This window comes from Periophthalmus magnuspinnatus, chromosome 17, assembly GCF_009829125.3.
Source record: "Periophthalmus magnuspinnatus isolate fPerMag1 chromosome 17, fPerMag1.2.pri, whole genome shotgun sequence".
In the NCBI taxonomy this organism is placed as follows: domain Eukaryota; kingdom Metazoa; phylum Chordata; class Actinopteri; order Gobiiformes; family Gobiidae; genus Periophthalmus; species Periophthalmus magnuspinnatus.
Window position 1 is genome coordinate 17,152,313 of NC_047142.1, and position 15,089 is coordinate 17,167,401.

Consider the following 15,089-nt stretch of genomic DNA (forward strand, 5'->3'; position numbering starts at 1 on the left):
TCTGATCTAAATCTTGGGCTGGTTGTCTCCTGATAGATTTATATGTTTAATGCCATGCTGTGGAACATTCTGAGCAAAGCAAAAATGATTTCTATGGAGACAAGCAGGTGGCAGAAATGCTTAACTCCATTGGCTCCAATAGTTTTTCTATTTTACAGTTTTAAAGTACATATTGCATTATTATAGTTACAGATGATACTGCATATGATACAGTATAATTAATGTTTTGTTTTTGCCACGTGTACTCATCCAAGAGGAGTTTTCCATAGGTTTCACAAAGTTGTTATATGGACTAGGTTTTACATTGTATATACTGTAGTTTATTTATTATATTGTCCCCACAGGCCAACACCACATTTGAGGAGCTGGAGCGACTGATGGTGATGTTTAAATCCTGGGAGGAGCTGGGGCCTCAGATCTGGAACTTCTTCCACAGCAATGTCCAGATGAACATGATCCGGGTACAGACTATTTCCTGGTCTTTGTGTAATATCCTATCAACACATATAATTAGTAGACGCTGTGTTCGTTGCTGTGTTCGTTGCTGTGTTCGTTGCTCGTGCTATCATCCACTTAGCAACTTGGTTGGAATACCAGAGCTAGTCCCCTGTATTTTTTTCCCATAGCTGTTAGCATTAACCTGCAAAAATCACAAATTATGAATTACACAGCAGAGCTAAAAGCTAATCATGACCACTAAACACCCTCTTTTACATGTTATTGGTGAGGAGAGCAGATAAATGTCATAAACATAATAATGATAAAATAAATAAAGATTAAAGGGCTATGCTATTTTCTGATCTATGTTATAATCTTCTTTCCTCATCAGAAACATACTACGAATTGTGTTTTGTTTCATTCACACATGTTTAGCACACAACCCTGCATATTTGAACTGTTTTCATCTCTCAAACTGAAAACACTTTGTTCCACCTTGTGATGTCATGTGATAATGCATAAGTGCTCCACTGTGTTTTTAAAATCTATACACCATTTTATGCTTTGGAGCTGTAGACGGACTAATTATAAAGGGTCACTCAAACATGTGTGAAAGAAACGAAACACAACTCCAGATTTTTGATGAAGTAACAACATTTTAACATGTCTTAAAGCTCACAGGAGTCAATTTTTTTTCGTAATAATATGTATTTTTATTTTCAAGCTTGTCTTCACACTAATTTGGCTACACACTGGTTGGACATTAGACAGAGTAGAATATAATAAAGTTATGTTATTTTGTTTGAGTTAGAGTAGGAATTTTACAGTCACAACATGGCTAATAAAAACTGAATGAGGTTACCATAGGTTATCATGGTGATGATTTCTCTATTTGTCTATATACTGCATTTATCCTAACCCTACATCCACCCAAAGAGCGCATATTTTATTTAAGCAGAGATTTACAGTGTTGGCAAGACTTTAGACACGTCCACATGGGCCTAATGGATGATAGCAGAGTTACATAACAGGGTAGAAAGCTACCGCCTTAAACATAATTCATATGGAGGGTGAAGACATTTGATGTATACTTTGGATTGAATTTATCAGTTGCGTGAGAGAAAAACAGATAATTTTGAGTTACTGTTAGCTTTCTATATCTGATGCCAGCCTGGCCAGTCTCATTTTTGACCTTTTATTGCTGCTGTATATTTGGATTGTCAAAAGTATCGAAAATCAGATACTAAAACTTCTAAACTAGATACTCATTTCAGTAGGTATTGATACTAAAAAAGTAATATTCACAGGACCGAAATTAACCTCTCCTGAATAGCTTTAGAATGATATTGAGCTGTAATAGAACAAATATAAGACCACATAGACTAATATACACCCATGGACCACTATGGAACCTACCTGGATGACAGAGGGATTACACTGATATAAAACCACATGGTAATATAAAAGAATGTACTATGATTTAATGTTGAAAATCACATTCTATTGTCCAAAGAGTGATTTTTATTATCATTGTGGTATCAGAATCTGTACTGAGTCTATTCCTACTACAGTACTACAGTACAGTACTGTATACTTCTTGTGATATTGACCGTTCATCAATCTATTTCAAATCATTATATTTTAATTAATTTTGATGGTTTATTCAAATGAGCAAATGCTGTTATCAGTATCTCTTGTCAGTTCAGAGAGAAACGTTTCAAGATTTATTGAGGTAACTGGGTAACTTTCCTGGTATAGGTTCCAACACCTTCTTGTCTCCATGGAGATGTTATTGCTCACTCTGGAAAGTTCCACAGTATGACATTACATTTATTTATCACCCATTTATTCAATTAGAGGTGCTTATTCATTAAATATATTTTGCTAAACATTAATTCTTAATGTAAGCATGCTCACGTTTCTACTAATCTGACCTGTAATTTGGCCTGGTGGAGTCACCTGCTTGTCCCTATGGAGAACTATAATGCCATACAGTGGAACATTCCAGGTGCCCAAAATAAGTTCAAAAATCAAGAATAAAGCACTGTAATGATGTCTAATCTTGAATGAAAGTGACTGTTTTACAAAAAGTTCACTTGTTCCATGTACAGCATCTTGTTTTATTTTTTCAGGACACCCTCAGAAACCCGACAGTCACTCATTTTATGGACAAAAGTTTGGCGGAGACTGGTTTTCAGACCAAAGACATCCTGAACTTTCTGCACAATGGCCCAGAAGAGCAGCGAGAGCCTGGGATGGCCAACATGGACTGGAGAAACATCTACAACCTCACAGACCAAGTCATACGAATGATCAACCAGTATGGAGAGGTGAGAGAGTCAGAAACACCAGGGTAACAGCATAACAGTAAAGATGGAGTATGCACGGGATCTTTCTCCCATGTTCTCTCATCAACAATATGCCTGAAGATGCATCAATGCCAGCCCACAAGTCCTCAGCACTCATGCTCCCGCACAGCAAATTTCTATAAATATACAAAATCATGATACAAAACAATACACTACAACTTCACAAACCTGATGCGATGTGGGGTAGGTTCATTAGCAAAATGCTCACTGATTGTAATGTAATAGCTCTCTGAAGAGGGAGTGATTTAGGACATAAAGAAAAGTGAGGAGGGATTCAGAGTGGTAAAAACGAAAGCGAAACTTTATGTTAATATGTTGTTTTCAGCGACTATCGCATTTTCAAAAACATAAAAGGTAACATGATGATCTAAATATGTTATGTGTAGCAGTTAATACCACAAAGAAGTAAATTAGCTCCTCTTTAACTAATGGAATGGTTGAATGAATCATTTTACTAAATAAGTAAGTTTGCAAATCTAGTCTTTAGTCAAGTACTACTGCTTTTATTTGGCTTCTTAAAAATATAAACTGGACAGGATTATAAATATTGAGATTATGTCATCGCTAAATACTAAACTTAGTGCTCACTCAAAGGTATTCTAACACTACAGACTGAAAACTGTATTTACTGACCCAGAAAATACAAATGGTTATGGGCCTCAGTAATGTTCTATGTACAACCAAAGGAAAATTGTTAGTTTTTCCTATTCTTAAGTTATGTTTATATTTTATCTTCACATTATTAAACATGATCAAGCAAGAACACCAATGTGCAGTATATATAATGTATCATAAAGCATAAACTCTATTAAAAACGGATTAAACTGAAGCACTACTGGCCCCTTAAACCTCACTTTAAACCATGTGCAATGCTTCTATTCACATTACTGTCTAATGCCCTCAGAGCTCCCATAGAAAGCGCATTAGACCCCATCCCATTCATCCTTATGGCTTCATGCATTCTCTATACAATACTGTGCCTTCAAAAATACGCAGCAGAGAAAGAGGCTCCCTTAAACACATGTTATTTAGGACTAAGGGAGTGAAAAGCGTAGCATTGACCCGGTGAAGAGCAGGCTTTTCCTATGGGCTCATTCCAGGTGACAGCTGTGGAGAATTGAGTAAATCGCTGGGGTTTGTTTTGGAGATTCTTCGGGACAAAAGAGAGATTGAGATGCTTTGCAGATGGGTTACTCTGCATAAGATTAGCCGCTATGTTTAAATGCATTTGGTGAACATTAGAAGTCTAAAACAAAAACAACACAAGTAGTTCATTTTAAAGGGTTCGCAGTGATCCAAAGTTATTCGTCACTTAAATGCATTCCAAGCATCCTAATTATCCATGGTGCTTTTCACAACTTTCAAAGGCCAGAGCGGAGTTTGCCATCACGGTACAACAACTAGTATGCTAACTACGCTCTTCCTGAGTCTCAGATAAGATGTTTCATAATTAGTTGCATACAGTAGTGGATTTATTATTACCTCAAACGCTGCTTATACCGGTGGTTCTCAAACTTTTCACACCAAGTGCCACCTAAGATAGTATTTGTAAAAACCTGGACTATATCCAGTTTAAGGGTTAAATAAGGCCTAGAATGAGATTAAAACTGGTTGAAATGAGACTAAACCTTGGATTAGGTACAGTAGTTTCTAAACAATTATTAACCAAAGGAGGACAAAGATATTTATAGATTTTGTCAATAGTCAAACTGCAGGGGCTCCTTGTACCACCTGCGGCAGCTCATACTTCTACCAGGATGTCACATATCACAGTTTGAGAAACACCAGTTTATACATAATATACCTGCACTGGGATAAGACAAATTTTGCTCAAATACATGGAAATAAAAATGTGGTACATGCCATTTAAATTATAGAACATGCCACTAAAACTATCAAATAAATACAAAATACATCTTTAACCCACAGTTCCCAGTGAATTCATGAGAGCCGCTGGACTCATTTGCCCTCTATGATTCCCCATGCGCAGTGTAGGCTACAGCCACAACCCTCCCTCAGATCTTTCCTTCACTTCATCACAGGCCTCACAATGGGAGTGGGAGCAGTCCTGACAGCAGGCTTGTTCTCTGCTCCTTTCAACCCTCTGCTGGGGAAGTGTGAGGATAATGGGCAGTGTGGTGCAGCTAAGTGGCCCTCTGAGTTTCAAAGGACTCCGGATGACTGAAGACCGATGCTCCTGTCCGAGGGAAACACAAGGAAAAGAATTCTGGGAATGTTGGAGTTTGGGGGAAATAGCGCTGGGATAAAGGGTGTGGTCATTAATAAATAAAATATGAATAAAGTATTAGCAGTGAAGTTAAAGTTAAAGTAAAGTACTAGTGCAACATAGTTCACAGACATTAATTCAGAATTTGGATTAAACGAGGACTCAACGCAAAACAAAATCTTGACTAACCCAGGACTGAAACAAAACCAAGGCCACATCAGGACTAAACAGGGCTCAAAATAGGAGCAAACCTCTTGACCTTTATGGTTTTATAAGGTGTTTGGTAATGCTGTTTTGTTTTTTATCATGTTTTGAGTACACAGATTCTGGTTATCCAAGTAATGATGAGCAATGCTTTGTAGTATACTGGCAATCATAGACATATAATTAATAGATGCTAATGCTATGATCCACTTAGAAACTCGGTTAATCCGGGACGATTATGGCTATTAGCATTAGCCCAAATTATGAATAATCAAAAGGATGTCAACTTGTATCAACGCATACAACACATGTAGATGATGACAAAGCCTCGTTTAAAGTCAGTGTTGAGTGTGTAAACCTTTTGGTGTTTTATTTTAGAGCATAATTAGCGCATAAAAGCGACATCTGAGAGAGCGAACTGACTAACCCACTTTCAGTTGAGATTTCTGATTGTGTGGTTCTAGTAAACAGCATCTAGTGACCACTAAACATCCTCTTTTACATGTTACTGATGAGGAGAGCAAATAAATATCATGTTTGTACTTTAATGTGGGGATTGGCTTCACCGTTCATTTGTATGAGAAGGAGCATTCAATTTGGCGTAATTCCAGGTACCAGCGGCTATAATTTTGCCTCTATGAATGTGTATGACTGGCCATAATATTATAACATTAGCTTAAGCTGTAAAATCCCCAAAAGTTAGAAATAATTAAATTTAAAAAATGTTTACTCAAATTGTATCCAGACAGGGATTTCTGTGTGTCTTAATATTAATTTATCTCACTGTTTATAAGCCTCTCAAAGCATTACAGCTACAGTGCAGTTTAGTGATGATTATTCTGTCATTTACACACCTCATTCAGACATAGGAAAGTACAGTCATGTATTTTGTCCGTGGATACAATAATATGCATTATTTTATTTTTTATTTTTTTATTTTTTTATTAATTATTAATTAATTAATTAATTAATTATTAATAATTTATTATTGGAATTTTTTATTTTATTATATGTTCAAAGTAGGGATCAACCCGTATGATCTCAGTTGCTGGTTAATTCCAAACAGGACAAACATTGGATTTTCTTGATCCTTGGTTTGACGTGACCACCAGCTGTGACAAAGGCTTCAATTAGAGCAAAGACAATCCTAATCCTATAAATAGAGAGCGCACTGTCTGTAACTTAAGTCATTGTTTTCTTCAAGCAGCTCATGTGTTTTTTTGATAGTGAATATATGGATATTGTGAGGACATTATACTTGTATAGTGACACATGGGAATTATGTTGCTAAACTTGCTCCAAGAAGGATTCACAGTGCAGCTTTTTATAGTCACCATATATGACGTTGTCTTCATGTATCTGTATTGGAACGATGTGTGAATTAAGCGGAAGAGGCTGCATGTTTACTCATTCATTATGAAACTTACAACAATAAACACATTTTATAATTAATTTGTGAACGATACCCCTTTTTCCAGTGTGTGGATCCTGCCCTTTATTTGAAATATTTGAGAGTTTTTGAGAGTATTCTAATTATTAACCTCTCTCCTGTGTCCTCAGTGCATCAGCCTGGATAAGTTTGTCCCTCACACTGATGAGTCCCAGATGACCTACCATGCTCTGCACCTTCTAGAGCACAACAAGTACTGGGCAGGTCTGGTCTTCATGGACATGTTTCCCTGGACCACCACTGTCCCCCCTCACGTCAGGTACAAGATCCGAATGGACATCGACGCAGTGGAGAGGACCAATAAGATCAAGGACAGGTCAGAATAATACGCTGGGTCATGTTTAGTAAAAGTAAGTCTGGTTGAAAAATCTTGGCACTTTGCAGTAACATAGGATGGCAACTAAATATATCATTACTTACAGAGATATTTAACTTTTCTGAATATCTTTACAACGATCTTGAGCTGTATCAGAACAAGTATAAGACACATAGACTAGTATACACTCATGGACCACTATGGACCCTACCTGGACGACTGAGGGATTACATAAATATAACACTACGTGGTAATATAAAAGAAAGTACTATGATTTAATGTTGAAAATCAAATTCTATTGTCTAAAGAAAGACTGTTTTTTTATCATCATTATGGTATCGTTATCGGTATTGAGTATTGAGTCTGATTTGGGGAATAACAACCCACTCACACAGTAACGTCAAACAAATGCGTGCATAATATGTCTTGCAATTAGGTAAATATATAACATAGATTCATATAAATTTTAATATTTTAAAGGTGCCCTGTTAAACTTTTGGTGGAGGGTCTGCCATCTGTTTTTCTCAATGAGGATATTGTTTTGCCAAGAATGTTCTGCAGTACGACGTTAAACTAACATCTCTCCATGATGCCACCAGGCCAAATTACAACACTAATTAAATAAATGCTATATAGAGAAATGTAATACCATATTGTTGACCATTTCAAAGTAGTATTGTCACCACACTAAAATTTCAAACTTCTATACTAAGGAATAGACTCGATGCTCAACACTGATTCCGATACCACAATGATAATAATAAAAATAATTTAAAAACACTCTTTCTTTAGACAATAGAATGCGATTTACAACATTAATTAATAATACTTTCTTTTACATTACCATGTGGACTTATATCTGTGTAATCCCTCAGTTGTCCAGGTAGGTTCCATAGTGGTTCATGTGCGTGTACTAGACGATGTGGTTTGATACTTTTACACAGTGCACCTTTAAGAGCATTCAGTCCACTTTCATTCCATAATTTTGCTAGTTTCCTACTCTCATACTTCTCATATTATTTCACTTTCTGAGCAATGGAAGTATTCGTGAACGCTGTTATGCATTTTCCATGTATTTTTGACATGTATTTTAACCTTTCTTAATCTCCTCTTCCACCTCTTACAGATGCATACATGAATATCAATGGCCATAGCCGTATGCAATAATCCTTTATCTTTACATCAGGTTCATTAATGAGGCTATTCTCCATTTCTGCGCAGTCCTCCATCTGCTCTCCATATGTTTATAATGGCCTCTATAGCTTCTGCCCGGGTTTACAATAACTCAGCCCGTGCACTTGTATTCTATGTACGCACTTTCCTGTGTCTTTGATCTGTCATTCATAAACAGCGAGTGGCTATAGTCCCCCTAAAGGTGAACCCATACTTTGAAATGTCTATAGAGCATATACATATAGGGCACAGTAGGTGGTACTGGCTTCTGTACGGTTCAATAATAGGCAAGGCAAGGCAAGGCAAGTTTATTTGTATAGCACAATTCGTACACAAGGTAATTCAAAGTGCTTTACAGAATAAAATAGGATCGTAAAAGTTTTTATTCTACCAAGGAAAGGATTACGTAACATGATGACTTTGATTATTTATTTAACAGCTTTCAATGCAGTATTCAAGGTATTTCTCGAGCTTGAGCTCTATTATTAATACATTCTTTATTCACAACTTAAATATTGTGACAACATTCCTGCATGTTGGCTTCATTGAAACGGAGCAAAGGATCATGGCCAGTGTAGTTCCTCCTGGTTTTTGATGTGTAACACAACCAAAGTTAAGTTAGGCAGACATGAATAGTACTCAGATACATTTACTCAACAGGTCTAAAACTGGACTAAAACTTTTAAAGCTACCATATGTAATTAGACTGGTCAACCCATCCCTGTTGTATTATCACATATTAAAATCTACATTACTGTTGTTTGATATTGTGCCAGCTTTAGCCTGACAGAAGAAGACCAGAAAGCGCAAGTGAGGGGGGTGGGTGGATATGGATAGGGCCCAGTGATATCTGTGATTACTGAACCTTTCCACATAAAACAAACTTTAACATCTTCTCTGCCGGCATAACCAGTGATGGGAAAAATACTTTGAAAAGGTATTTAATTACAGAATACTGACTAGCTGCATTAAATGTATTTTGTAACGTATTCCATTACATGGTCCAATCAGAGTAACTGTATTTTGAATACTTTTATTACTTTTACATCAAGTTGCATTTAAATTATAATGTAAAAATGCATCATAGGATTAAAAATAACTTGTTTGTTTCACCTTTTGCTATGCATTTCCTATCAATAATTGGAGAAGGAAAAATTACACATTCACTCACCACAAGATGAGTGTTTTCTATTTTTCTTAATAATACTGCAGTTTGAATTCTAAATAGTGTGATAAAGTAGAGCAATGTTTTCATTTGACTTTGGGGAATTAAGTGTATTCTGAATTTTAATAACTGTACTAGAATACGGTTACTCAAAATTTGTATTCCGATTATGCATTTTTGGTACATATATTCAGTTACTTTACAACACTGGGCATAACAAAACAAAAGTGACATTATTTTTTCGTAATAGCTTCAAAAAGTGGTGCCATATTCAACCCCAAAGATGTGTTTGTTGTCAGCTGAAAGGAGTTTAAGCCGTAAGATTAACATTGCCAGTTTATGAAGTCAAAGTTCAGCATTTGTGGTATTTCCATTTGGATATTTCTTTCAAAAAAGTGAATCTTCCGTAGACTTATATAGACCCGTGCCCTCCATCTGACAATATGACATCATCAAATTCTACAACGTGAAGCTATTAAAATAATAATAATACACAAAAAAAAAAAAAAAAAAAAAAAAAAAAAAAACTGAGTGTAATTGTGCTGTGTGCAGATATTGGGACCCGGGCCCCAGAGCAGCCCCTATGGAGGACCAGCGGTACATTTGGGGCGGCTTCGCGTACCTCCAGGACATGATCGAACACGGCATCATCAAACTGCACACAGGCAACGACTGGCCCCTGGGCGTCTATGTACAACAGATGCCCTACCCGTGCTACGTGGACGATGTGTGAGTGGAGATGTGAAAGATTTGATTCTAACTTAAACGTTAGAAGGGCTAGAAGGTTTAGACTTAGGGGTGTGTTCATACTTACACTCAACATATCAAGATTGGAAGTGGGATTTAACTCAGAACTAAACCTGGACTAGACCTGGACTAAACCAGGGCCAAATCAGGACTAGAACAGGACCAATCCAAGTCTACATCAGGACTAAACTCGGGTTAAACCAGGACCAAATCAGGATAATAGTGTGAATGCAGCCTTGGGGTAAAGCTACTTGGAAACATTAGCTCATAAATTACAATATAAATGCAATTTTACTAATAAAAAGGTAAATGGCATAGTAGCAGAAATAATAAAAGTAGGAAAATATTTTGTTCAATTTGGTTAGTGTCAAAGTAAAAGAAAGAAGTTGTATGTTAGATCATTTTTCAGTTAAAAATAAAATGAGAAAGTAAGAAACAATCACTTTTATAAGATATGGAGTTTTGATGATGATAAATATATTGAAAGTACATAGTTTCATCATAACGTCTGAGTAGAGTTTCAACTTACTACTTGATACATACTAAATACAGTTCAATAATAAGAGTTCATTTCACGTAAATATAAGACCATTAAATAAATACTTTCTTCCTCAGAAAATTCCTGACATATGTCCAGTTCATTTCAGGTTAGAGCAGAACTATCGTCCAATATCATTTGTGTTGTAAAAGTTCAGAGAGCCCTTAAATGAATGAACCACTTCAGCCACATGAAGTCTCAAGGTCAAAGTTGTTCTGCATTTAACTGCTCTTATCGCACTGGCCTCGGCACGTCCAGCCTTGGGCCAGGACAAGCTACATCTTCTCAAATAGTTACTGCGTGATTATTCAGAAAAGTTTTAGTAAAGTAAGCTGTAGTTTTATCTTAAGTTCAAACGTGATAAATGTGATCCATGTCTGAGATGGTTTGAAGGGGTAGTGAATATTTATGCGTAGAAGGATTTAGAGATAAGACAGACAAGAGGCCTAGAGGAAGACCAGAGACGAGATTTATGGATGAAGAGAAAGAAGACGTGAAGTTAGATAGTTTGAGAGAATAGGATAGTAGATTTTCACATAGTACAAAATGCAGTAAGTATGTCTTTAGCGATGTGCAGTAGTTTCTTTAGTGGGATGTATATTGATTGTGTTGTGATAGCGCTCTGAAGGGGGAGCGACTTAGCGTATTCAAAAACATTATGCATTTTTTTTCATTATGTTTACTACTTTCTACATTTTATATACATACAGAAGACATCAAATACATTAAGCAAGATGATTGGAATTTTTGGGAGTTGACTTATTTTTATAACTTTTTTCTTTGCTACATAATTAGATGTTTTTCATTCAATCCTCAGAGTAGCCATCCTTTGCTTTGTTGACAGCTCTACAAACCCTTGGTCTTCTCTCAATGATCAAAGCAAATTTTGTCATTTTTAGCGTATTTTTTGTATGCTACAGTCCACATGTGTCATTCATAGTTTTGATCCCTTCAGTGAGAATCTACAATGTAAATAATCACGGAAATAAAGTCATCAGTGAAAGGTGTGTCCAAACTTTTGCCTGGTAGTGTATTTGACAGTAATTTCCAGTTTTTTCTTGCTCCTCTAGGTTCATGATCACCCTGAACCGGTGCTTTCCGATGTTCATGGTTTTGGCCTGGATTTACTCGGTCTCCATGACGGTGAAGAGCATCGTCCTGGAGAAAGAGCTGAGGCTGAAGGAGACGCTCCGAGTCATGGGTGTAGACAGTGGGGTGCTCTGGTACACCTGGTTCATCGACAGCTTTATCATGATGACAGCCAGCACCGTTCTGCTCACTGCGATTATCATGGTGAGAGAGAGAGACAGATAGAGAGAGGAAGGAGAGAGGGAGGCCGGAGGGAAGGGAAGAGAGGGGTAGAGGGATGGAGATGAGCTTGGACAGTGGGGTGCTCTGGTACAGCTGGTTCATTCACACCTTCACCACGATGGCAGCCAGCACCTCACCAGTCGCTCACTGCAATTATCATGGAGAGAAAGAGAGTTAGAGAGAGGAGGGAGGGAGAGTACGGGGGTGAGAAAGATAGGGATGGCTGTGTTCAGTGGGGTGCTCTGGTACACCTGGTTCATCCATATCTTCACCATGACGACAGCTAGCACCTCATCAGCTGCTCACTGCGATTATCATGGAGAGAGAAAGAAATAGAGAGAAGAGGGAGACAGAGGGATGGAGGGAGAGTAGGGGGGTGAGAGATAGGGATGGGCGTGGACACCGGGGTGCTCTGGTACAGCTAATTCATCAACAACTTTGCTATATGGCGGCCAGCACTGCTCTGTAGATTATAATGGTCACAGAGAGAGGGAGGGAGAGAGAGAGGGAGGGAGAAAGAGGGAGAGAGATAAAGAGAGAGGGGGGTGGAGAGATAGAGATGGGCATGGACAGTGGGGTGCTCTGGTACACCTGGTTCATCGACAGCTTTACCGTGATGACAGCCAGCATCGCTCTGCTCTCTGTGATTGTCATACAGAGAGAGAGTGAGGGATACAGAGAGGAGGGAGAGAGGGGGAGAGGGAGAGAGAGTAGGGAGGTGACAGAGATAGAGATGAACGTGGACAGTGGGGTGCTCTGGCACACCTGGTTCATCAACAGCTTTACTGTGATGGCTGCCAGCACTGTTCTGTAGATTATAATGGTGACAGGGAGAGAGAGCGAGAGGGAATAAAAGAGAGAGGAAGTGAGAGAGAAGGGAGACAGAGTGAGGGAAGAGTTAGGAAAAAGGGAAGGGGGAAGGAGTGAGAAAGTGAGGGTGTGAGAGAGGAGGGAGACGGAGAGACAGCTTGTGAGCAGTGGGAGAGAAGGGGAGGGAGACTGGGGAGAGAGTGAGGGAGTGAGAGAGGAGGGAGAGGGGAGAGAGAGTGCGATGGGCGTGGACAGTGGGGTGCTCTGGTACATGATCGACAGCTTTACCAAGATGACAGTCAGCACCACTCTGCTAACTGCGATTATCAAGAGAGAGTGGGGGAATGAGCTAGTAGGGGGGTTGAGAGAGGGTGAGGTAGTAAAAGGGGGGGTGGGCATGTGAGGGAGGTAGAGAAAGAGAGAGAACTGGGAGGGAATGCACTGTGTAGAGTCAAGAAGAGACGGTTTAAAAGTTTTGATTGTGTTCTTTATAACGTTTTGTGGTGTCTGATGGTGCCCTCTAGTGGACCTTTAAAGCATATGCCATTTAGTTTTTACGGGTATAAGAAGAAAGTATCACAATCTATCAGTCAATCCCTAAATGACCTTCCTTCAAGAATTAACAGAAATTCCTTTAAATGCCTGTGCTAGGTCAAAACCGAACCAAAAAATATATAAATCTGATTCTTTGAAAATAGCATTGTAGGTTATACGACCATTTTCAATCCACAAATCCATGTGTATTCATATTGTATTTGTATGGTCTTGTTTCAGGGTGGTAAAGTGTTGAACTACAGTGACCCTCTCCTGGTCTTCTTCTTCCTGTTGACCTTCACTGTGGCGACCATCATGCAGTGCTTCCTCCTCAGTGTGTTCTTTAATAAGGCGAACCTGGCAGCGGCCTGCAGTGGTATCATCTACTTCACCTTGTACCTGCCCCATGTGCTGTGCCTCGCCTGGCAGGACCGCATCACCCGCAACATCAAACTGGCAGCGGTATGGAAGAGTCTGGCTTTTTATATGTCCTCTACATAGAGTTGTTAAAAGTATTGAAAATCCTAATTGATCCTAAAACTTAACCTGTCTCTCGCCAAATTGATATGTGTAGCCCACTGAGTTCTACATATCAGTCTGGAATGGCTCTTGCCGAAAGCAATCTGAGCAAATGATTGTAACGTTAAAACAAATACTTCATGCTGATCGGTGGAACCGTTACGACAGTGGAACAAGCCAAAAATTCTTAATTTTGTTAGTTGGAGAAAAGCACAGGCATCTTCCCTGTCCACAAATGTTAAAGTGCTTCCCTTCTGCACATTTTTCACAAACAAAATAGTCCATATTGACGCTGAGACAGGCTGAAGTACGTCTGTTGGCATTGCAGTGTTTGTTTTGGTTTGTTTGGCTGCTCTGTGATTGGTCAGTCTAGTGGACCCATCACATGCAAACACTTCAGTAGGAGCTGAACGAGACGGCTTATCAAGAGTTTGTGAACTCAGAAAAATCTCAAGAATTCATCTTTCTGGCAAGGTTAACTAAAACTAGTATCAAAACTAGATACTCATTTGTGCAGGTATCAATACAAAAAAGTTACATTCACAGGACAGAAATGAACCTTCTATGAACAGCTGTAGAACGATCTTGAGCTGTATCAGAGCAAGTATAGACTTATATACACCCATGGACCTACCAGGACGACTGAGGTATTACACAGATATAAGACATAGTAATATACTGTATAATATATAATATATAAAAGAAAGTACCATGATTTAATGTTGAAAATCATTCTATTGTCTAGTGAGTGAGTGTTTTTAATTATCAATGTAGTTTTGGAACCAGTATCAAGTCTAGTATTCTAGTAGTCTAGTAATTCTTTAGTATGGAAATTGAGTTTGAAATTTTAGTATCATGACAACGCTAGGATGAGAAATAATATCAACTTTGTATTTCTGTGTGCTGTTGCAGAGCTTGTTGTCTCCGGTAGCGTTTGGTTTTGGGACAGAGTACTTGTCACGGTATGAGGAGCAGGGCCTGGGTCTCCAGTGGGACAACATCCAGACCAGTCCATTAGAAAAGGACTCATTCTCCTTCCTCTCCTCAATCCTCATGATGATGTTTGATGCTGTCCTCTATGCCATCCTCGCCTGGTATCTGGACAATGTATTTCCAGGTAAGACTTTGTAATGCTATTTTTATATACTCACAATGTAGGCAAGACACTATATCGTTGTTATATATGTCTATCAAATCTAAATCAGGTCTAAAATGGGACTAAACCTGGTTGAGACAAGGTCTAAACCAGGTGAACAGGACTTCACCAGGTCTAAAAAACTAACAAAAA

General features: G+C 38.3%; 1 protein-coding gene across 1 annotated transcript in view; it reads left to right on the forward strand.

Annotated features, from left to right (window-relative positions):
- The window catches only part of LOC117385377 (retinal-specific phospholipid-transporting ATPase ABCA4-like), a 76,221-nt gene that overhangs the window by 20,396 nt on the left and 40,736 nt on the right, over positions 1 to 15,089 (forward strand). The window contains 7 exon segments of the mRNA XM_055228671.1: positions 345 to 461; positions 2,571 to 2,768; positions 6,799 to 7,004; positions 9,895 to 10,071; positions 11,698 to 11,920; positions 13,523 to 13,744; positions 14,714 to 14,918. Coding sequence (XP_055084646.1) covers positions 345 to 461; positions 2,571 to 2,768; positions 6,799 to 7,004; positions 9,895 to 10,071; positions 11,698 to 11,920; positions 13,523 to 13,744; positions 14,714 to 14,918 — 1,348 coding nt within the window.